The 24,377-nt window shown below is 40.6% G+C and overlaps 1 protein-coding gene across 2 annotated transcripts in view; it reads right to left on the reverse strand.

The window, feature by feature from the left end:
• MTG1 (mitochondrial ribosome associated GTPase 1) overlaps window positions 1-24,377 on the reverse strand; it is a 399,555-nt gene that overhangs the window by 37,697 nt on the left and 337,481 nt on the right. For both annotated transcript variants that reach the window (XM_044056794.1, XM_044056795.1), the window contains exon 9: window positions 7,846-7,927. In XM_044056794.1, the coding sequence (XP_043912729.1) occupies window positions 7,846-7,927 (82 nt within the window). The remainder of the gene's footprint in view (window positions 1-7,845; window positions 7,928-24,377) is intronic.

Raw genomic sequence — 24,377 nt, forward strand, 5'->3', positions numbered from 1 at the left:
GTGAGTTCAAACTACTCCATTTACATTTTTTCTTCCTCATGACACTCACAGAAGGCTCAGCTGAATGTGTGAGCCAGGTCTATGATCCAGACAACATGGATGGACAGTGGTTTTCCATCCTTCTGGGATGAGGATGAAGGGGTCAGTGTATATGACAAAGGGCTGCCCTGGAGTGGTACTGAAGTAACTGCAGACTCCTGGGTATCAATCATCACAATGAGTTTTACCTGTACCATCTCCTGTTTCTTAGCAGCTAACACCAAAACTTTCAAAATGACCTAGGTCTTCAGTTGTCACCTGAACCCAGAAAGTTGACACTAACTCAGACAGGACTGGTGCTGGAATAGATGCTGAAATCAAATATGTTGGAAGCTTCTGTGCCAACAGTTTGAATGCTGAAGTAGATGAAGTTAAGAAAGATGCTGACATAGCTGGTGTTGAACCGCTGACAGTGAGGGGATGGAACCTACTGACTCTTAGAGGTCACTGGTAAAGGGGGCATCAATGTCAAAGGAAAAGGCTGCATCAATGATACTGATAACTGCGTGAAAACCACTGGCTCCAGTACTGGAAAACAGCTTGAGAAAGGAACAGTAGACAAAGATGTCAAAAGCCCGTCTCTAGCCTCCTTAGATACACCAGGGGAAGAGAGGATACCCATCTCAGTTTAAACCTTGGTTAACACCTTCATCATCCTGCCTCAACTGAAGTGGTTAGAGGACTACAAAGAGATCCAGCCAAGTGCAATGACAAGGAGAAAGAAAGCCCCAGCTCAAAGTACCTGGAAGACTCCCTTTCAGATTAGAATCTACAGAGCCTTCTCATGGGAGTGGATTCCTGTAGGACCTTAACCTCCAGCTGGGAAACTCCTAAGGTAGAAGCCTTCTCTGTATCAAGGTTCAGTCCTTAGCTAGTCCTGGCAGGAGAAACATTCTTTCTAATTCAGTGGAAGGGGCAGTGCTTATTTGAATCCCTAACTTTCCAGTCTTCCTCTTGTCTTTTTTTTTTTTTTTTGGACTGGGCTTCACTAAACAGAAACCTTTTTAAAAGTAACTTGTTGTGATGTGCCTGAAGCATCTTGGTACTGAAGGTCACATTTGGTGATCAAGTGTTGTGTTCCAACCCCAAATGTTGTCTTTTGTCTTTTCCCGGTAAGGGGTCGCCACAGTGGGACTCCGGTCCGCTAATGATTGGCAGTAGATTTTTACGAAACGCCGAGGTGCCAGCTCGATGCCCAACCTTCAACGAAGGCACGCCCATTTACGCATGCATGTCTTTCAAACGCTACCCAACCGCGGGGAGGACATGCAGACTCCACACAGTAGGCACTCTCAAGCCCTGCCGAGAATCGAACGGGAGAACCTCTTGCTGTTCCAACCCCAAATACTAGACACAAATTCTGCATGTATCGAAGAGAGGGGGGAGGGATAGGGCATCTTCTGGTTACATTTTTAAACCCAGAGGCCTTTTCTACCCCTTCTTTCTACCAGATAACTAACAAATAAGAGGAAGAAAAAAAAGAAGAAAAAAAACAAAAGGCATAAAGACCAGGCCTAAGCCAAACAGCTTGCTTAGGTGGAAGTGGAGGGGAGAAATGTAACTAGCACACTGAAGTAATTTTTACTTAACAAAAAATGCTACTCCACTTCACAAAACTGTGACCAAAAAGGAAAAAAAAAAACTACAGTACTTATCAAAATAAGATAACTTTACTGAGAGTTCCGATCACAGGAGCAGCTTAATGACACTTTCTGATCCTGGGCAAATGAGATCTGGATTGGCAGGGAAATGTGGTGCATTATGGGAGTGAAGGGAGGAATCGGAGCTTGACAGAGTTCAGTACATGCTAAGATGATTGCTGCCCCTGCTGCTGTCATTCCTAACACAGAAGAGGAAGGACCGGGTCATGCAGCACTAACAAATTTCTTATGTTCGCTAAAGGCTATATGAATTTTGCTCTCTAGAGAAGTTTTTTTTTTCTTTTATTAAGAGTAGCAGTTATTGTATGCAGCTCTTAACATCATATTCTTTTCCATGAAGAGTAAACAACAGAGATTGGTATTCTTGGGGGGAAATGTTGGCCAGAAGAATGTTTGTTGTTAACTTTCTCAGAGAACATCACTTATCCACAAGAAAACAAGAAAAATATATAAAGTGTCTGAAACACAAATATAAGCAATTTTACTTCTAATATTTTTTTTTATCAAATAGGTCTTGGCTTTATGGCTGTGTGACCTTTTTACTTTATATATATATATATATATATATATATATATATATATATATATATATATATATATATATATATATATATATATATATATATATATATATATATATATATATATATATATATATATATATATATATACATATCTATATATATATATATATATATATATATATATATATATATATATATATATACACACACACACACACACACACACACACACACACACACACATAAATATACACACACACACAAATGGTTGAAATGCATTAAATTGAAAGAAAAAAAGCTCCAAGAGGGGCATTGCATCACCCACACCACCTGCTACTAACATATATCCACTCTGGGATTGCACAGCAGTACAGAAAAGGCAAAACCCTATTCCACACTGACCAGACAACATTTTTTGATGAAGGTGCATTTCGATAAAGAAATACACTTAAAATGTTTTACATAACAAATGCGTACTCAAACTACCTGTACCCATATACGCATACATCTATATTTATACAGGATTACTACCAAAATACAGACCTTCATAATACCTAATGCTTACATTACCGAATAATTTAACCGTTTGTTTGAATATTAATAAGTTTACATATTCAAATTTTATAAGTGAAAACAGCCATTCAACATTAATGTCGAATATTGAAGTGATTTCCGTGGCCGTAACTTCCTCATAGCGGAAAAGATAAGTCAGAAAAAGGATGCCTTGCAAGTGAGTTAGCATGTGAAAAGTTTTCCATATACCAATTATAGCTAGACAGTTTAACTGATCACAGACCACTAGGACTATTAATCGATTCATATGATCTAAACAAAGTGTCACCAAGGTGACAGAGACTGTTAATGAGAGTAAGAAGATTTAGTGCCACATGACTACATGAACTTGAAACATAACTTGTCACTAACATAATAACCAGAAATGCTATACGTAACCAATAATTACTGAGTACTGAAGATGTTTTTGCAGTTTATGTACACAGTATAATAGTGACAAGACTATTAGCTAGTAAAATAATCTAAAGCACTTAAATAAGTAGCTAAAAATTATGAAGTCTGTTACTCAACCTAAATGCAATGGAGGGGCAGATCATTTGACTTTATCATTTTGACTTTAACCAAACAAGGTATGCATAAGCATTATACATGGACAGCAGTTATCAGAGCATTATGACTTATTGTTGCATCAAGACAAGAGAGCAGTACCTCTTACTCAGGGAACAGAAGTGTTAAGTCAAAAAGCAAAAACAGCATTGGTGTCTTACCAAATGCCAAGAAAGAGCCAAAATGTTAATGTGGCAGTTAAAAATCAACCACGATATTGTCAAGTTAAGGTTAAAGTGTTAGCTCTGCCTAATGCATAAACCATCACAGAGATGTGCAACACTCATGCCAATGTCAATACCATAAATCATTTGGCAAAAGACAGCTGCCAATTTATGCAAGTCTGAAGTGAAAATCTACCTTCTTGTTGAGTGTTGCTGCTGGATTTTTTTTATAAGTTTTCGTTTGCTATGCCATTGTTAGGTAGTGCATTTCTATTTGAAAAAACTCCCAAACATAAAAAGGTGCATTATTCTGTTGACATTTAAATAGATGACATGATGTTGCTGAAAGACTTAAAAGGCGAATACACATATTTAGTCACATAAACAAGCACTCGAACATATGATCCTCATGCAGATCATGTTTACACTTGTTATTTTTGATGATGCCACAGTCAAGTAAGTGAATTTCAAAATTATGGTAGTAAACCATTTACATACATATATATATATATATATATATATATATATACACACACTATATATATATATATATATACACACACACACACACACAAACATATGTATGCATCTACGTGTGTATATATATATATATATATATATATATATATATATATGCATATATGCAGCTTTTCAAATTATGGTTTTTGTGTCACAACTTAATGAAAGTAGTTGAGTCTACGAAGTATTGAAGTCTGCAAAATGAAATGAAAGGTAAGTGGGAATGTTTGAGGGTTTAGAATAAGGACTAGGAAAGGGGACAATGTCAGTGTTGTGCTTGTATATTGGTATGTGTGAAGTGTGGGTGTGTGCGTGTGAATGCAAGTGCCTGAATGCATGCATGCTTGTGTGTGTGTTTAGTTCCTTAATGTACAACACTGGGATTTAAGGCAGGGGTAAAGTTATCAAAGACGAGCAACACAAAGTCCTTCTGCTCAATCTTACTCGTGTGTTCTTTCCCAAATCCTAACCCTACCCATCTGCCATTTACTTTGGTTCTATGTCCCTAAAGTACCTTAAGTGCTATGCCATCAACCACATTTAAATGCCAACATTTCAAGGAAAAAAATTCTTCTCTCGGCTTTTCAGGAATGCACAAAATACACACACAAAATTACTTTCACATTTTTTCTGACTTAATCATCCTTCACAACTCTTCATCTCTTTATTATAGCTCTAAAAAAACTTCATATACATTTATTTACTAACATATATATATTATTCCTACATAGCAAACTTAGGATTCTGGAATTTGAAGGCTCATTATTTCCCTGCTTGTCAGACTCGCAACAGAGTCTCATTTAATAGCATGTCATACAGCTATTAACTGTGAGACAATTGAATTTCGAGTGGAAGAAACTCAGTATGTATAGGTGCAATGGTGTGGTGATGCACAGGGTATGTTTCCATTGCAAAACATGTATTCTGTTAATTATTTGGGCTGTTGACTTTTTTCTTTTGGAACAATTCTACATCCTTCAGAAAAAACATAATAATCCATTTAAGTTTAGAACCCCACCCAGCACTTTGCAGAAAGTTTGGCATTGGTAAACATTTACTTTTAACACGTCTTGTCAGGCAGAAGACTCTGTCATGTGCAGTCATGCCATTGACTGTTATGATCCCTAACTGTGCACCTACACAAATAAAATAATATGAACTCTGCATTAACACAAATATTGTTCTTCCTAACCTTATATCAGGCAGAGTATTCTCATCTCTGCCTGTCTTAGCTCTTTCTATCAGACCAGCAGCTGTAGCATTGCATCTGTTGCTTTATAGTAACCACAGACCCTGAAGGCGAGACCACAGTTATACACTCAAATGAATCCAGTTTGCTGCTTGCAGTCATGGGATATTCTAAGCATTTAAAGGTACATTTTACAAAGTAAATGGTTTTCAAAGATTACTTTTTTAAGTTTGATTAATTAGTATTATGTCTCTGGGTGCTTCCTGAACCAAGAAAAATGGCATAATTTGGAGCCAATTGGATGTTCCTGCTACCATCAACTCGGTGTATTGTCAGAGGCATTTTTTCTGTGTCAGTTTTCATGATCCCATCTTGCCAGCAGTATTTTACAATGTGTTTACAACTAAAGATGAATTTTCTTTTAAATATATGCTTAATTAAAAAAAAAATAATAACTGGTGGAGACTCTTTGTCTGACCAGTAAGATCAGTATGGCAGCTGTGGAGATGCTCTGTGGTTGGCAGCAGCCAATCACATCAACCAGACCTGGTCTAACATTGTCACATTATCTTTGCCACACTGAGGAGTCATTCTTTGTTCCCCTAGTTGTAAGTACCTATGCAATCCATATTTTGTCCATGCTTTATTTGAAAAACTTCTGCTTCTGGAGAAGAGTGAATGATAGCCAAGAAAGGAAGACAACCAATGATCTGACCTCATCCTGACACAGACCAGAAAAGGAAACAAACGGAGTGACACATCTGTCACTTATATTTATTTACAGTTAATATTTCATGTTAAAAATGTAATGATGTGTCACAGATAAAAGTGAGATGCAAAAAGCTGCAAGGTATCCATGAGGTCATGTCACTGAAAAACAGAGGTTGCTATTGTACATCTTTGGCAGAAGTTATGAGAACTGGCATTATTTTCTTTTAACAGTGGTAATAACTCTTTTACAGAGTATGTCAGATGGAAGTTTCATATATAATTTAAAACATTCATAATGCTATCAGACAAGCAGTTCATGTGAAAGGTGTATGCAGAAATTAAGATATAATAATTTGTTGTTGCAGTATAAAATACAGATTTTTTTATACCTGCAGTAATATTTCACATCAGAAAAGTAATATGTGTTAGACACCAGGTGACAGATGAGGGTGGGTGAAAGAAAGCTGTAAAGGATCTGTGATCTGGCACTGCAGATGAACATACTGATGTATGCAAAGAAGTGGTTATGAAAATGGGCATAACTTTGTTATAATTGTGCTAATGAGTCCATCTATTATGGAAAGTCTGTTATGTGGAAATTATGATTATGATTCAAAACAGATCATGACATCATGGCATCCAATACGCACACAGAGTAAAAGTTGTCAGAAATGAAGCTGCAGCACTTTTATTGTTACTGTGACAAAATAAATAAAGCACATTTAATACCTGTCAGACATGCAGTGACAGACAACGGTAGATTAAAGAAGGGCTGCTAGAACCACGAGTTCATAGCACTGAGAAATTAAGACACTGACGTGTTTAGCAGTGGTTGCTAAAATCTGCATAATTTTTAATTTTTTCACACATTACTCTTAAAATGACTTGACCGTAGCCCGAGTAATGAGGGGACTGATGGAGTTGCAGCTCCAAGCCTAGATGCTTACACTTCTGATTCTACTCCCGTTTTAGTCAGAAATCCTGTCTTATTATCACACCAAATAAATAAGTATGTTATACTTTTCATCTCCAGGCCTGGGATTCCCATAATCCAACTCTGGTACTTGGCTGCCTGTGACTCACAGCCACAGCCAACAACATGTGAATAACAGCAAGGAAATTACAAACGTGAACATATATTAATTTGTTCATTTCAATACTTGACAAAATATGACATATTACATTTCCATGATTACTGAGTATCTCATGCTACATGGAAAGCACTGTAAGGTATAAATCACAAGCTTACACCACTGCAAACAGCTATTTAGTACATGACCTCCGTCTTTTACATGTGCACAAATTACATTTTTAATTATGACTTTTTCGTACATGTTTCAACACCTCAGTAAATGAGCATGGAAACTTGAGGTATAATTTTGACGATACCATCAGTGCATACAAGTTTACTGCAGACAGTAGGTGCCTACTGGTTATGATTACTGAGATATGGTTATGGTTATTGAGATATGAGTTATGGTCACTTCAGATAAAATTATGCACAAAATCAACAACGTTTGTCAGTTATAAAATTAGGGTTAGGAGCTGGACTGTATACACTAGAACTACTTCAAAGACCTGCATGTGCTGAACAATTTTATTTTCATATTTTTTACATAGCTGTTATGGTTCATTTATTTCAATATGTTTTATAGAAATATATTGTCTGCACAATTGTTTCTACGGAGGAGGTTAACAGCCAGCAATCCAGAGCTGTTGTGAAGTAAACAAGTTAAATTAAAATTACTCTTGGAAATCTCTGAATTAAACTGACCAGCAAATGTGAATGGCACAGACAGATACAAATATAGAACTTAGAAAATCAGCAGACACTATTAACTGCAACCTGTCAATTTTATCAAGAATCTGCCAACCTAAAAAATGTTTAGCCCATTTTTACTGTATGGCTGAAATCTTACCCAAACTGCTGATGTTTGTTTAGGGTATAAAGAAGATAGTCAGCTATAATATCTTCCCCAACTAAATGATCGAGTATGGTTCCTGCGAAAAGAACAAATGAATAAGTAGGCATCCTCAGTATCTCAACCAAAGAAATAAGTAGATATAATTTATGTAATACTCACTTCTGAGCATCATATTAAACATACAACAGAGAAAAAGAAAACTCGCAATACAGATCATCAGATTAACCATACGACACAGCAACAGAAAACTCACAATACAGATCATCAGATTAAGCATCAAGAATTAAAATGATAAAACACTGTACTATAACAAAAAGAAAGCAATATTAAATTAAAAAAACTGAAAACAATAAATTAGAACTATAAAAAATGCTAGGCTAAACTACAGAAGCACATTTCAAACACTTTGTAAAAGCTTCCACTTAGGAGGCCTTCCTTTGAGAATACAGGCATTTCCATGAGGTCAAGTTTGCAACAGGAACGGTCTCTCCCACTAACACTAATCTTTTTTGGAGGCCTAAATTAATGAAAAGGGTAGGCTAAGAGGCAGGTAGGGGAAGAAAATATGTTAATAATCATGTTACAGCACACATGATTTTCCAACACCAGTACATTTTTGTCCACTACTATTTTGTCAAGCAGTGTTATTTCATCACATATGCAGTACATTATAGCAACAGTATAGTACAGTGTGAGTCACACACACTCACAGCAGCTGCCAATTCCCTTCAGCTCGTGGTGTATCTCACTGAATTGTATTAAGACCAGCACACATCTGATGAAGTTTTAAAACAAAAACGTATCTGTTAGACTGAGCGTTATCTATGTTATTGTGGACTGAATACTCAGAATAAATTGTGTAAAACCGGACTGTCTGAAAGCTTTATTGTGCACATTCTGGGGTCCATTTTTTCATTTACTGGTGACTATTTGTCACTTTTGGCAATTTTTGTGGATTTCTTGGTTACATTATAACAACATTTACTTCTCAGGTCTATCAACAAACAAATCACAGTAAGTGTGCTCAAACTTGTATGTGATCCTGTCTAAAAAAATGTTATCACACAAAAATAATCAACCACACAATCTCCCAAGAACACTGACACTCAGAACTCCATTTCCACTCTTTTTTGGCATGCAGAACATGGAAGTATATTAATGCCTTTAACCTACATCAAAACAGCAGAACTGTTTTGATAGTTACTTTAGTTTCTTTTTATGAATATTTTCTACAAACAAGTTCAAAATGAAAAGAGAGACATAAACTGAAGGAAGGAAAAATAAATCAATATAAACACAGACTGTTTCTAAAGAATTTGTCAGAATGTTTGGTAATACTGTAGAAACGTTCTTCCATACAGAACATAAACTTTTCCTTTTTATTTATATTCTTTTTGCCTCGATGGCTGCTGACCATCAAGCATCCCCCCAAAGTGTCTTCTGCCCAATCAGTTCCCTGTACTTTGTATTCCCAGTACAGAGAGCGAGAGAAACATCTGGAGGGGTCATCATCTGGGAAGCCACGGAAGTGGTATGTGCCTTCGATGACATCCTGGCACTGAGGATATTTTTATTAGGATCTTCACCCTTCCCCTCTGGCTGAGGTGAGCAACCACATCACCCTGGTGATCCTACATTCTGTCTTTGCTAGTATGTACGTCAACCCACAAACTACATGGGCTACCATCACCAGCTTGGAATTGACTAGCCCACTTCTCTGTTCCCAGTCATTTCAGTGTCACACTGAACCGCTATCATCTAACTGAAACCACTGCTCCATCATCAAAGATTGGCAAGCCAGTGCTGTTTGTTTAGTCCCATCATTTTCTGGCATCCAAGCTACTAGTTGAACTTGGGTCATCTTGACTGCAGTCAAGGCTTTATCCCTCTATGCTACACAATCTGGAAGAAAATCATCTTGTAGAGTTCAGGAAGAAAGACGATAATATTAGCTGAAAGCAGACCACATTGTTAAAATGTGTTTAATTTTAAATACAACATTACAATTATGATGCAAGTCTACAACGGTTACTGTCTATCAGAGGAAAATATCTCAAATGAGACAGTCAAGCAGATCAAAAATAAGACTGTCATTTTCACTCATAGTTAAGAAAATTCCAACCATCTTGCATTTCATAGGTTCATAGGAATGTACTAGGTTATCGATGAATGGGGCCCTCTTAAGCCTAGGTATGCATCCCAAATCTCTGACAAGTTCTGGTACCCTTGGTAGTCTAAGCAGGGGTTTGGGAAATGAAGCACTTACAATGAGAGGCCTGGGAGATGAGTCCATTACAGACCTCATGTGTACATAGGTCATAGGTGCCAAATCAGGGATGAATTTCTGGTTCCCCATCCAGTTGTCCAAATTACACTTGAACTGCATTAAGGAGGAACTCTGCTTCACATGGATGGGAGAGTCTCTGGGATACATACCTGTCTCTCCAGCAGGTCCTATTTATATCAAAGTCAAGGTTAAAGTGTTTAGAATGGGTAACTTTAGTGCTGTTTGAAATATGCAGGAGATCCATCAGAGTGGGATCTAAAGCTGCTTTGCATGCCAGGCATATGCTCCACAAAAGATAAAAAGCACATGCCTCAGAATAAGGGCATAATGTACAAAACCCACTTACTGCAGGAAAGCATGTAAATAGTCAGCACTATGATAAATCATAACACTGGTATCCATTTCAAAACATTCCAATCTGAGTATTTAATTTACATGAATAAGAGACCTGACTAAGGAGTACTTAACTCTAAGACCGCGCAAATGAGACACACAAAATATGCTTGAGATAGTAATAAAGCAAACAGTAAAATAAGAGACTGGAATCTCTGGAATTGGTTATGAACATCAGCTTTAAGTATGTGAGACTTAGCTAAAACTTAATAAATGATGTTACAGCTGCACGTCACAACAGAACATTTCATTTCAGACAAAATCAAATACCAGAATAACTTGGAAAAATTAATATGCAACAGAGAGAGAGAGAGAATCTAAGATATACGAATTACTGAATTACATTTTTGCTCAAAAGAATGACAGGGTTATGTATAAATGTTTGCAATGAAAACAATTCCAAAATTAACAGAACATATTTTTTGATGTAATGATACAACTGGGTGCAATTTTGATTTAACAAGTGATCTTTTAGGTAATGGAAAGAGGCTCGATAAATACCACAGAGCAAAATGTACTTCCACTGTAAATATACCCAAAAAAGGAACACATTCCTTTTTCTGAAGCCAATACTGGCAACTTAAAAGTGATTTGTCAGACGTGTAAATTGTGTAATAATTTGAAGACCAGGGACTGCTTTACAGTACACCATACAATTTCTCGGATACCATATAAAGTTACATCTTTGTGCTTTGTTAAATAATTACATTTTAATTAAAAAGAATTAAAATATTAAAATAAAACATTTTGAAAACCTATTCTACTTTCAAAAATCTGTAAAAGGAATGCAAAAAAAACTCTGCTTAGTAATATAATTTCTAATATTTTCAGACCTTTTCAAGGTTATTGTCTAATAAAAAAATTGGAATTTGAGAGCATGCTTATGGTTAATATGGTTTATAGAATACAAGCCTAAACTCCTTAAAATAGGAATAATGTAAAGTACAAGCAAGAGGAGGAATTTGTGAAACATAAACATGAGATCAGCAGAACATGAGGTGACTCGAACTGGGAAACTGTGTACTCTGGTGACTGAAACAAAATGTGGGCAAAAAAATAAATAAATAAATCCATCTATATGTATATGTACGCAGCAATAAATATAGTAGGAAAAACAGGTAGCATTGCCTTGTACCGCATATAATTGCAATGGGTTTAGAAGAGACCCCACTAAGAGAAAGGCAGAACATGTAAAATAAACATGAGTTTTTATTCACATATGATAAAGGAAGGCCTAAATTTAAGACCTAAAAAAATCAGTACAGTTTCCATTTTCTACTGTACTTACCTTACAGATTAACTGTTTAAAAGTAGTTTTGTCTGTTTTACTTCATTTTCTTACTGCTTTCCCTCACCTTCACAGTTATTAGTTAAAGACAGTTTTGGCCAGGTGTGTTTGCCATCTCAGAGACAGTAGTATTTACTTTTGTGGCAGTAGAGTAATTACTGCTTTTTCTAGGAAGGGAGCACTACTGGTTACTGTTACAGCTGTTGTCTCACTGGTTCTTTCACTTTGCCTGCTTGTTTTACATTGTGAGGGGTGGTGCTTCACATAGTACCAAGCTTGATGTATTTTGACAGTGAGAAGTGAAAGCATTTTATTTTTTTATTAGTTTGACTATGATCAGTCCTTATCTACAACTAATATTTTAGCTAGTTTATCCCATCCACTAACCTGGCTACGCATTCTGAGCCATGTATGTGGTACATCACATTGGTAGGTTTGTGACTGCCACCCTCTCTGTCATGTTAAAAGCTGTTATGATAAGCTTCATAACATTTTGCATCCAGGACATGGCTGTTGAGTACTTCCCCTACATCTTCACAATTCACTCTCAAGTCTCTCTCTACTACTGGGCAAATACCCTAAACTTTGGTGCTCATGGGAAGTCAGCCTACCACTCCTCCATCTGTTGCCAGACTCATAGCATTTGGCTTGCTAAGGCAGCGCAGCAACTGTCTCATGCACACCAACAACAAACTCCTCATAAATGCACTAGCTTTCCCCTGTGAAAGGTTTAAGTATCTTACTAAAGTGGAGGCATTTCTCACCAGAGAATTCACTTACAGTGAGCATCATAATGTCGCGGGTCCACCTGCAAACACAACAGTCTCACACATGCACATTGAACGAGATTGTTGTCTGTTTTCTTTAGATAGGTATTTGTATTGTTTATTTGTGTTTTTGAGTTACCATATTGTTGTTATTATTTGAAAAAAGAAAATTGAAATAAAGAGATTTTGGAGAAATAAAAAAAAAATCAATGTCCTATGCTGATACTACAAGAAAATCTTTGCCTATGCCTCCAGATCAAAAACACCAAGCTTCAGACTTCCTGCAACCTTCCCACCCAACAAACACCCTCCTTAACAAGTCACCACAATCATCCTATCACACAGTTTATTTCTCAAAATCAGAACTCTGTTAAAAATGTTCTAGTAATTTGTAACTCAATCATTAGACACACACATTCTACATTCACTAGGCTGCACAAGGATAATTACTGACATATTCAGAGACCTCAGGTTACTGACTCCTAGCAAGTATGACTACAACACAGTAATTGTCCATGTTGGTGTAAATGACCTAAAATACAAATCCTTGAAGAATATTAAAAAAAGACATACTAGAATGTCCTTTTAAAGTAAAATGGTACTGAATGGTATCCACCATTCAACAAGAATGATGCCCAGATATAAAGAAAAGATAAAGTACAGTTTTGTACCTACCATAAATGTAGATGTCCGAACTGGATAGCATCTGCAGTCATAACAAGTGGGTTGTCCTGTCGTCAGGCAGCCCTTCAGTCGGCCGGATTCCAAAGTCCGGGTCCGGCTTCGGCTGATGTCGCACTCCACCCCACGTCATCTCTGTTGGTCTTCGGGTATAAAGGCATCAGCCGACGCCATTTTCCTCAGTGTTTCTTGCCCCAGATGCCAGTAGCCCTCTTGCAGGCTAAAATTTGGATAGATGCCAATGTTTCCAAATAGATAGAGGTAAACACAACAATAAGCATGTATGTACATATACACAAACAAATACACCATAAAAGAGTCCCCCCCAACAGCTAGCTATTAGAAGGGTAAACACCCTAGGAGTACCACAGAGGGATGGAGGGAGGGTAATCCTGACTGCAGATGCTATCCAGTTCGGACATCTACATTTATGGTAGGTACAAAACTGTACTATGTCCTTCATGGATGCATCTGCAGTCATAACAAGTGGGTAGAATACCATAGCCAACTACGCGAGGAGGATAAAAGTAGATTATGGTGTGTTTAGGATCCCTTGCAGTACAGCAGTGGCAAACCCTGCTCGGGATCTGGAATATAGAGGCAAATTATAATGCTTGGCAAATGTATGCACGGAGGTCCAAGTAGCCGCCTCAATAATGTCTTTGGTTGCCACTCCTCGTAAGAAGGCTGTGGTAGTGGCTGTTGCCCTTGTAGAATGAGGTCTTATGTTCTGTGGAATTGGTTTTCCATGGAAGGAGTAACAGAATCGTATGCAATTTCCTATCCATTTGGAGATTGTCTGTTTGGAAATAGCTTTGCCTTCCCTTCCTGTTGCATAGGCTACAAAAGTTGGTCAGTCTTTCTGCTATTTTTGTTCTGTCCAAGTAGTAGCGTAGCTGTCTATGTACATCCAAGGTATGCAGTATTCTTTCCCTCTGTTTTGTGGGTTGGGAAAGAAGGTAGGTAGGTGGATTGCCTGGTTTAAAGACACTCTGGATACCACCTTGGGCATAAATGTAGGATTAGTCCTCATGGACACTCTATCTTGGTGGAAGATTAGGAAGGGTTGCACTGCCATTAAGGCCTGTAGTTCTGAAACCCTCCTTGCTGAAGTAATTGCCAGTAGGAAAGCAGTTTTCCATGACAGGTGTTGTAGGTCTGCTGTTGCTGCTGGTTCAAAGGGTGCTAGTGTCAGCTTTTCTAGCACAAAGTTTAAATCCCAAGCTGGTAATGGTGGTTTCCTTGGAGGTTTTACATTCTTGATTCCTCTGAGGAACTGCCTGAGCAAAGGGTGCGAAAAAACAGGTGTATCCAAGCTGTATTCTGCTGAAATAGCTGATGCATGTATCTTGATGGAGGAGTAGGACAGGCCTGAATGAAGAAGTTCGCCAGATACTCCAGAATGTTAGGCATATCTATGTTTGACACATCTTTTCCTCTTTCCGTACTCCAGATGACAAACCTTTTCCATTTTCCAGCATAGTTCCTTCTTGTTGAAGGTCTGCGTGCTTCAAGAATAATGTCTTTAACTCTTTGGGAAAGTTCTGGAATAGCTGCTGTTATGTGATGTTCCATGCAGTCAGTTGCAAGGTTTTTAGGTTTGGATGTATGATGCTGTAGTTGTTCTGCGTTAACATCGAAGGCATCAGGGGAATTGTCCACATATTGTTCCGAGACATGCTCCTCAGTAGTGGGTACCAGTGTTGTCTTGGCCAGTTTGGAGCTATCAGGATTATCCTTGGACGTTCTTCCTTGATTTAAAGTAGTACCTTGTGTATCAAAGGAAGAGGCGGGAATGCATATGCTGTTAGGTCTTTCCAGTTGAAGGAGAGCGAATCCACTTTCCATGCTAATGGGTGGAATGTCCTTGTGCAGAATTTTTTGAGCTGGTGATTGAGAGGTGATGCGAATAGGTCTATCTGTGGCATTCCCCATTTCTTTGAGATGGTCTTGAAGATGTCCGGGTGAAGCTTCCATTCGTGGGCATCCGAAGTGGTTCTGCTTAATATGTCTGCTAGGGTATTGTCTTTCCCTGGTACAAATATTGCCTGTAACTGGATGTTGTAGCTGAGTGCTAGGGTCCACAGCTCCAGGGTCATTCTGCATAGGGGGTATGAATGAGTGCCTCCCTGTTTGTTGATGTACCACATGACTGTGGTGTTGTCTGTCCTTATCATCAACTGGCCCTCTTTGAGAATTGGTTTGAACTTTTGGATTGCCAGTTTTACTGCCAGCATTTCTTTTAGGTTGATGTGCAGTTGAAGTTGATCCTGTGTCCACAATCCTTGCACGCATTTGTCCAGCATGTGGGCCCCCCATCCTAGGTCTGAAGCGTCTGTTGTGATGGTCTGGCTTGCTTGACATCTGCGAAAGGGTAGGCCTGGGTTTGACTGGCATGCCTGAGCCCACCAAAGGAACTCCTGTTTTAAGCATGGAATTAGTGGGATTTCTGTTTCTAGACTGTGTCTGTGTTGGGACCATAAATTCTTTAGGTACCACTGTAGTTTTCTCATATGTAGTCTGGCAAATGGAACCAAGATTATGCATGATGCCATGAAGCCCAAGGTCTGCAGTACTTTTCTTGCTGTTAACTTGTTCAGTTTTGTTAGTGCCAAGAAGTATAGAGGGAGTTCTTTTTGTTTTTCTGTAGTCAGGAATGCCATTTGTTTTACTGTGTCCAATTCCGCGCCCAAGAATGTCCTTGTTTGGGATGGTAACAGCCTTGACTTTTGTAAATTGACTGTGTATCCCAGTGCTTGTAGCAAGTAAATGACCCTTTGTAAATCTGTTGTCAGCTTGCTTTTGTTGTCCCCTTGTAGCAGGCAGTCGTCCAGGTATGGGTAAATTTGAATTCCCTGAAGTCTGCAATGGGCGATTACTGATGCCAGGCATTTTGTGAATACTCTGGGCAGTAGATAAGCCAAAGGCAATGCTGAGAATTGATAGTGCTCTGATCCTGCAAGAAATCTGAGGTATCTTCTGCAGATTGGTCGAATGGGGACGTGCAGGTATGCCTCCTTGAGATCTAGAGTTACCAGCCAAGACTCCTTGCCCAGCATGGGAAGAAGTTGCTGGAGGGTCAGCATTTTGAATTTTGGGACAATGATGTATGTATTTAAGGTGGACAGGTCGAGAATTGGTCTCCAACTTTTTTCCTTTCTTGGAACTAGGAATAGTCTGGAGTAGAACCCCTTTCCTTGCTCTGCTGTTGGCACTCTTTCCACAGCTCTCATGTTTGCTAACTCCATTATCTGACGTAGAGCCTCTGTTTTTTGATTTGGAGGTAGATTTGGCATTCCTCTTTTGACTGGTAAAGTGTGGAAGTGAAACCGGTAACCTTGATCTATGGTTTGTAAAATCCACTTGTCCTTTGTTATGAAGTGCCAGTTCTTTGAAAATAAGGTTAACTTTCTGCCTAGAGGAGCTGCTATTTGTTCCCTGGTAGGCGGATTTAGGGTTAAGGTTGTGTTGATGTAGTGGCAGTGGCTGTGTCTGTGCCCCTGTTGTTACCTTGCCACTGTCTTCCTCTGTAGGCACCTCCTCTGGATTGGTTTCTGCCTCTGGAACGTCTATTCCTGCCCCTTTGAAATTTTGTGGAGTCAGGAAAGGACCAATTTTTGGCAGGCCAGTTCCTGCTAAACCTTGGGGGTTGAACCTGCAAGAAATCTTTAACAGTTTGAACAGATTTTGCCTTTTCTTCCATTTTCTTCATAACCTGCTGGGCAGATGTACCAAACAAACTTGTCTTGTCCATAGGAGCATCTAGCAACTTAGCTTTAACATGATCCGGTAAAGCTTGTTCCTTTAGCCATGCATGCCTTCTTATCACTGTGCCTGTCATGGCTGATCTAAATGAAGCCTCCAGTGCATCATAGCCACATTTTAAGGAATGGTTGCTAACCTGTTGTATGTTATTTACCATCTCTAATACATATTTCTTATCAAGAGATTCATCAGTGGTTAGTTTTTTAGTTAACTGATCAAGCATAAACTCTTGGTATTGTATCATGTGAAACTGACAGTTTAAAGCTCTAGCTGAGAGAGTAGCTGAAGTGTAGACCTTTTTGCCCCGTCTGTCTAATGACCTTGCTTCCCTTTCAGAAGGAATAGGGTTTTTAGCTATGGTCGCGGCTACTGCCTTGGGACCCTGGGATATACTTTCTGGGTCTGCAAGTGGAGCCTTGGAAAGGTGGTGATGAGTATCTGGCACCCTGTAAAATCTGTCTGGTTTGGCAGGGGCTGGGGGTAAAGAATCTGGAGCGGAGCAAACATCATTGAAAGCATCATCCACCACAGAGAGAACAGGGGGTATAGCTAAGGGCCTGTGCTGTGGGAGGTGCAGAAAAGTCCTAAGTCTTTTTCTGGAGTCTGAAAAATCCTGTTGCTGCCATTGGAACTGTTCTCGCATGGCATGCAAGGTTTCCCCAAAGGAGAATTCTTCTGGTGGGGAAGCAGCTGGAATGGATTCTTCAGCATCAGAATCTTCAAAATTGGAGAAGGGAGCCTCTGGCTGGTCAGTTATGTCTGATTCATCAGCAGAATCATCAGAGGACACTGGCTCGGGGCTCTGCCCTAGGTCTCTTCTCTGGGGCTGAGAGGCCCTGTCTGGGTGAGATTGAGATCCTCTAATTAAAGAAATTAAATCTTCTGCCAAAGTAAGCATTTGAGAACTAGAAGAGGGCCTGGATGTGGGTGGTTTAACAGGCACTGTTTTAGTAGTCTTGGCTGCTTTAGCCCTGGCGAAGGCCTTAATGGACATGGCTGCTGGAGGCCTAGCAGCACCACGTGCTGGGGTAGAGACATCCAAGGGGATGGTGTCTGATAAGTCAACCACCGTAGTGGGTAAAATTTCTGAGGTCGATTCAAGAGTTGTAGCAGGGGCCTCAGTTGTAGGAATAGGTTCAGCTGTACTTTGTTCAGTTTTCTCGGTTTCGGCCGAAACCGAGACACTCGCGGTTTGCTTGACCATGGTTTCGGCCGAAACCGTGGACCGCGAGTGTCGGGCTTTATCTTTGCGTTTTTTGGTAGATTGGGTAGTCGGAGGATCCGACGGCATAATGTACGCAAAAACAGAACCGAAAAACTGTTCTGCAAACTCCGACCGACGCCTAAGCGTTCGTCGGTTGAAAGAAGCACAGGCCGAACAGGCTGCTACGTCGTGGGCTGGGCCTAAACAAGGCAGACAGTAAGAGTGGAAATCTTTATGAGGTATTTGTTTCCCACAGTTTAAGCAATTGTTAACTTTTTCTGACGTCGGCTGAGGCAAGAAAGAGTCCCCAACGGGGTACTTAGCTTTAGAAGTCTTCGAAGTAGTATTCGGTAGAAGTAATCTCTGGATCCGACCGACCGGCACTTGCGAACAGCTTCTGCTTCGGGCGCCACGCGGCAAGAAAGACTGAGGAAAATGGCGTCGGCTGATGCCTTTATACCCGAAGACCAACAGAGATGACGTCGGGTGGAGTGCGATATCAGCCGAAGCCGGACCCGGACTTTGGAATCCGGCCGACTGAAGGGCTGCCTGACGACAGGACAACCCACTTGTTATGACTGCAGATGCATCCATGAAGGACATCTGGCTGCATCAGTGGGATAAGACGTTGGACAAACCAACTTGCTTTTTTGGGATGGCGTGCACTTCACCCAAGGCCTTTTGCATATTGGCAAAAACACTGGCTACCCCCATAAATGCCTTTTTCAGATACAGTCCATGTAATTGATATTCCAGCTTAAATACTACAAACATCAAATTTATCTGCAATAAGGTGGCTCTTCTCTGTGCCAGGAGTCTTAACAACAAAATGTCAGATCTTAAGGCACTTCTGCACCCAGAATGTGCCCATGTCTGCATAGTTATTGAAATATGGTTCAAATGCTCAAAGAGCACCCTCTTCATTTCAGGGAAATGTGCTTACTATGCACACAGGACTGCTGTAAATAGCAGTGGTGTTTTGGTATTCATCAACAGTCATATTCCCTTTAAACTACTACCTGGAGACCTTAATGAAGAATTGCTTGACCTCCAACTGACCTTAGATCAGACTAATCTACAACGCATAGCTTGTTACAGGTCACCAACTTTGTCCCCAGAAGAACACTCCAATTTCCTCAAAGCTATTGAGGACCTCCTTATAAGAAATAACACCATTATTCTAGACAAGTGCACCTCTAATGCTGGGTACACTCAAAGGTTTATGGAATAGGTTAACAAGAGCTCTCTAGACCAAACTGATACCCGTCCCATTCTTGACCTAGTCCTCACAAATACAACCCATATATGCTCCATTACCTCAGGTATCTCCTTCCCTGCTAAAATGTGACCACCAATTAGTGACATTCACTGTCAAAGCATCAGTTCCCACAAAAAATAATACAAAAAAAAAAAAAAAAACACAGCACAATGTTTTGCAAATTCTGCCAGCTGTGCTGAAGACATATATGGCCATATGCCTACTTAGATAAATGTACTGACGTATCAGTCCCTATCCGAACAAAATATACTGTGAAATTCACAAATACACCAACCTGGTGGACAGCCCAAATCAACAAATTGTACAACAAATGGAGAAAACTTCTAAGCGTGCCCATGAGGGACAGAACCTCATAATACACTACTCACCTAAAAAACTGACCAAGAAACTCAAGGCAGCAATCAGAGCCAGCAAAGCATCCCAATAACTAAGACTTGCTTCCAAGGCTAAAGATAACTATAAATCAATTTTCAGTTACATTAGGAAGATAAGAAAGAACACACACCACTGCACACAACTTCTCCAAAATGATGCATCCTTCTCAAACCCTAAGCACCTAAACAACATATTGGCCAATAAGTTTGATGGCAACTTTTCCCCAAGATGCATATTTCTATTACAATTATTTCCAACACTCTATCACTAAAAGTACAGTTGTGTACACTTATCATAAATGCAGATGTTCAAGTGTATTCACTGTTGCAGTCATCACACTTGGGCTATCCTGCCAGGGGTGGCCCTCAGTCAGCCCGAATACCAGAGGCTTAGTATTTCTGCGTCGGTTGCCGTCGCTCCAGTACTGACATCAGGTCCTCAGTGGTATAAAAACAGGCAGCCTACACCATTGCATCAGTTTTTCTTGCCCCAAATGTCAGGATCTCCCACATACGGAGCTAGGTTATGGTGGAATAACACCACCAGTAGAAAGTAAATACCAAATAGCACTGTAAAGAGTGAGGAAGAGAGAGAGAGAGAGAGACAAGGGGGATGGAGGTGGGAAACCAGGACTGCAACAGTGAATGCACTCAAATATCTACATTTATAGTAAGTGTACACAACTGTACTATGTTCTTCATGTTTCACTGTTACAGTCATCACATTTAGGTTGATTCCCAAAGCTGAAGGAATGGGTGGAGGTAGTCAAGAAGAGTTGGGGCTGGCTAGTATGCCCTGCAGGACTGCGGTAATGCTTGGTGAAGGTATGAACAGAACTCCATGTTGTAGCCTCGAGGATGTCCATTGTAGGGACCTCTCTGAGAAAAGCTGCAGAGCTGGACGTTACCCTAGTGGAATGTGTTTTGACTCCCTGTGGGGGTGGTTTCCTGTGGTGTTTGTAACAGAAATAGATACAGTGTGCTATCCATTTGGAAATGGTTTGTTTTGATATGACATTGCCCTCTGCCCCTGCTGCAAAGCTGACTAGTAACTGGTCAGATTTCCTAAAGGGCTTAGTCCTATCCAGGTAGAATCTGAGCTGTCTGTGCACATCCAATGAGTGCATGATCCTTTCCCCCTTATTTTGAGGTTTAGGGAAAAAGGTGGGCAAATGAATAGATTGGTTGAAAGCCACACTGGACACCACTTTAGGCATGAAAGTTGGGTTAGTTCTGAGGGAGACCCTGTCAGCATGAAAAATGATGAAGGGTTCCACAGCCATGAGTGCCTGTGGCTCAGACACTCTTCTAGCTGAAGTGATGGCCAGAAGCAAGGCTGTTTTCCAAGAGAGGAATTTTAACTCTGCTGAAGCTGCAGGCTCAAAGGGGGGTAAGCATGAGCATTTCCAACACAAAGTTAAGGTCCCAAGCAGGTGTAGGGGCTCTTCTGGGTGGCCTTAAGTTGTTAGCCCCTCTAAGGAACTGCTTGATGAGAGGGTGTGAAAAGAGAGGTGGCTCTGTACTGTAATGAGCAGAGATGGCAGAGGCATGGATTTTAATAGAAAAGGATAGGCCCCTGTGAAGTAGGTCTGCTAGGTAATCCAGGATGAGAGGTAAGGAGGGCTGTACTGGTTCAGCTCCTTTAGTCTGGATCCAGGAGCATTACCTTTTCCACTTGTCAGCATAGGATTTTCTAGTTCTGGGTCATCTGGCTTCATGTATAACATCCATGACTTGCTTGCTTAGGCTGGCCACTGGAGGAGAGGGTCAAGGAATAAGCCAGGTTGCCAGGTTCAGGGTCTGCAAATGTGAATGCAAGAACTCTCCCATCTGCTGGATCAGGAGAGTTGGAATCTGAGGGAAGTGCCATGGAGGCAACGGTGAAAGACTGCGCAGTAGTGGGTACCAGTGTTGGCATGGCCAGTCTGGGGCAATCAGGACTATCCTTGGTCTTTCCTCCCTTATTCTGAGTAATACCCTTGTAAGAAGAGGAAGATGAGGGAATGCATAGATCGAGAGGTTTATCCATTGGAAGACTACGGCATCCACTTCCAGGCCTTGCTGTGAGGTTCCCTGAGCTGGTGGTTGTTGGGGGAGGCAAATAGGTCCACCTTCGGGGTACCCCATTTCTGGGTTACGAGGCTGAAGGTGTTGTGGTTTAATTGTCACTCGTGTGGGTCTAGAAGATTTCTGCTTAAGCTGTCTGCCAGAGAGTTTTGGTTGCCTGGAAGGAATTGTACTATCAGGTGAATATGCATGGCTGAAGCCATGTGTCAAAGGGTCATGGCTAGCCTGAAGAGTGGGTTCCTCCCTGCTTGTTGATGTACCACATCACTGTGGTGTTGTATGTTTTGATTAGTAGAGGCCCCGAAGAGAGTAGGGGTCTGAAAGCTGTCAGAGCGTGCTGAACAGCTAGCATCTCTTTTTGGTTGATGTGCAAATGAATTTTATTTGGGCTCCAGTGGTCCTGATTGCACCTACCATCCAGGTGTGCACCCCAGGCATAGCCTGATGCGTCTGCAGTAAGGGTCTGGGAGGCATGGGGTTGTGAAAAGGGAAGCCCCTTCTTATGGTTGCAAGCTGCCCACCAAAGAAAATCTTTCCTTAGACAAGGTATCATAGGTATAATACTTTCCAGGTCCTGAGAATTTTGACACCAAAGGCTTTTTAAGTACCATTGAAGTTTCCTGATATGCAGTCTGGCATATGGAATTAGTAGAATGCAGGAGGCCATGAACTCTAGAGTTTGCAGAATTTTCCTTGTGGATAACTGGGTTCTGGTGGCCAGTTGAGTGAAGTAGCCTGTCAGACAGGCTTGTTTTTCTAGAGTAAGGAATGCCATCTGGGATGCTGTGTCCAGGCTTGCTCACAGGAATACAATTTTCTGACTGGGGACTAGTTTGGATTTCTTTTCATTTATAGTGTACCCCAGTGAGGTCAGTAGGTCCTTTACAAATGTCAGGTGCTGTAACAGCTTTCCCTGACTGTCTGCCTGAATCAGGCAGTTGTCCAAGTAGGGGTAAATTTGAATATTTCTTTGTCTGCAAAAAGCAATGGCTGGAGCCAGGCATTTTGTGAAAACTCTGAGAGCACTGGATAAGCCAAGGGGAAGTGCAGAGAACTGATAATGCATAGATCCTGCCCTGAAACGTAGATATTTCCTGCAAGAGTCTCTGACTGGGTGTGCAGATAGGACTCTTAGGTCTAGGATGGCTAACCAGGCATCTTTGGATAGCATAGGAAGAAGCTGCTGGAGGGTGAGAATTTTTATTTTGGTACCACCAGGAAGGTGTTTAGAATGGATAGATCTAAGACTGGGTGCCAGATGCCCTCTTTTCTGGGTACCAGGAAAAGTCTGGAATAGAAACCTTGGTCTATCTGGTCTGCAGGAACAGGCTGAATTGCCCTCATGGAGAGCAGGGAATGAACTTGGTTTTGTGCCTCTGCCCACTGGTTTGGAGGAAATCTGGGAACCCTTTTGGGACTGGCAGTGTGTGGAAATAAAATCTGTACCCCTGGGATACTATGTTGAGGACCCATCGATCGTTGGTGATGGAGGACCAGTTTTTTGCATGGGAGGTACGTTTTCCTCCTAGGGGCATAAGCAGGTGGGCAGAGCTAAGAGGTGGAGTTGAAAAGTCATTGTGATTTCTTTCCATAAGGGGGTGGCTTATCACTCCCTGTTTTAGAAGTGGAGGTACTCCATTGCTTAGATCTCTGCAATCCCTAGGACTGCTGTCTGGGGGGAGGGGGGGTCTGCTTCCCCTAGGTGTAGTCTTAGCCGGTCTCGAGGGAGCTGGAAATGACCAGTGTTTTGAAGGGCAATGCCTACTGAATCTCGGCGAATGGACTTGCAAAAAGTCTTTAACTGTCTGCATAGATTTAGCTTTTTCTTCTATCTTTTGTAAAACCTCTTCTGCCTTGGTGCCAAGCAGATTGTCTTTGTTCAGTGGTGCGTCCAATAATTTTGATTTGACATGGTCTGGCAAGGTCTGTTCCTTAAACAAAGCATGCCTTCTAAGTACAGAACCTGTGACTGCTGCCCTACAGGATGCTTCTAGGGTATTAAACCCACATTGCAGGGTATGCTTAGTAACTTGGCTTGCAGAATGCATAAGCTCCTGTAATTATTTTCTGCACAGTCTGGAAAGGTAGATATTTTTTGTTTAATACTTTCCATAGTATGTTGCTGGTATTTCAGCATGTGGAACTGAAAATTTAATGCTCTAATGGCAAGAGTTGCAGAGGTGTATACTTTTTTACCCCATCTGTCTAAAGCTTGGGAATCCCTGTCCGAAATGGTGGGATTGTTAGCTGTGATTGCTTTTATTCCTTTAGGCCCTTGGGAGATGACCTCAGGGTCAGCAGTATGATTTTTGAAAAGAAATTTATGTGAGCCAGGGACTCCGTAATACCAGTCAGGTTTCCTGGGAGCAGGAGGCAGAGTATCAGGAGTTAAACTGGATTCCATGAAAACATCATCCACAT

The sequence above is a fragment of the Protopterus annectens genome, chromosome 14.part0 (genome assembly GCF_019279795.1).
Source record: "Protopterus annectens isolate FY-2018-M chromosome 14.part0, PAN1.0, whole genome shotgun sequence".
NCBI classification, from domain to species: Eukaryota; Metazoa; Chordata; order Ceratodontiformes; family Protopteridae; genus Protopterus; species Protopterus annectens.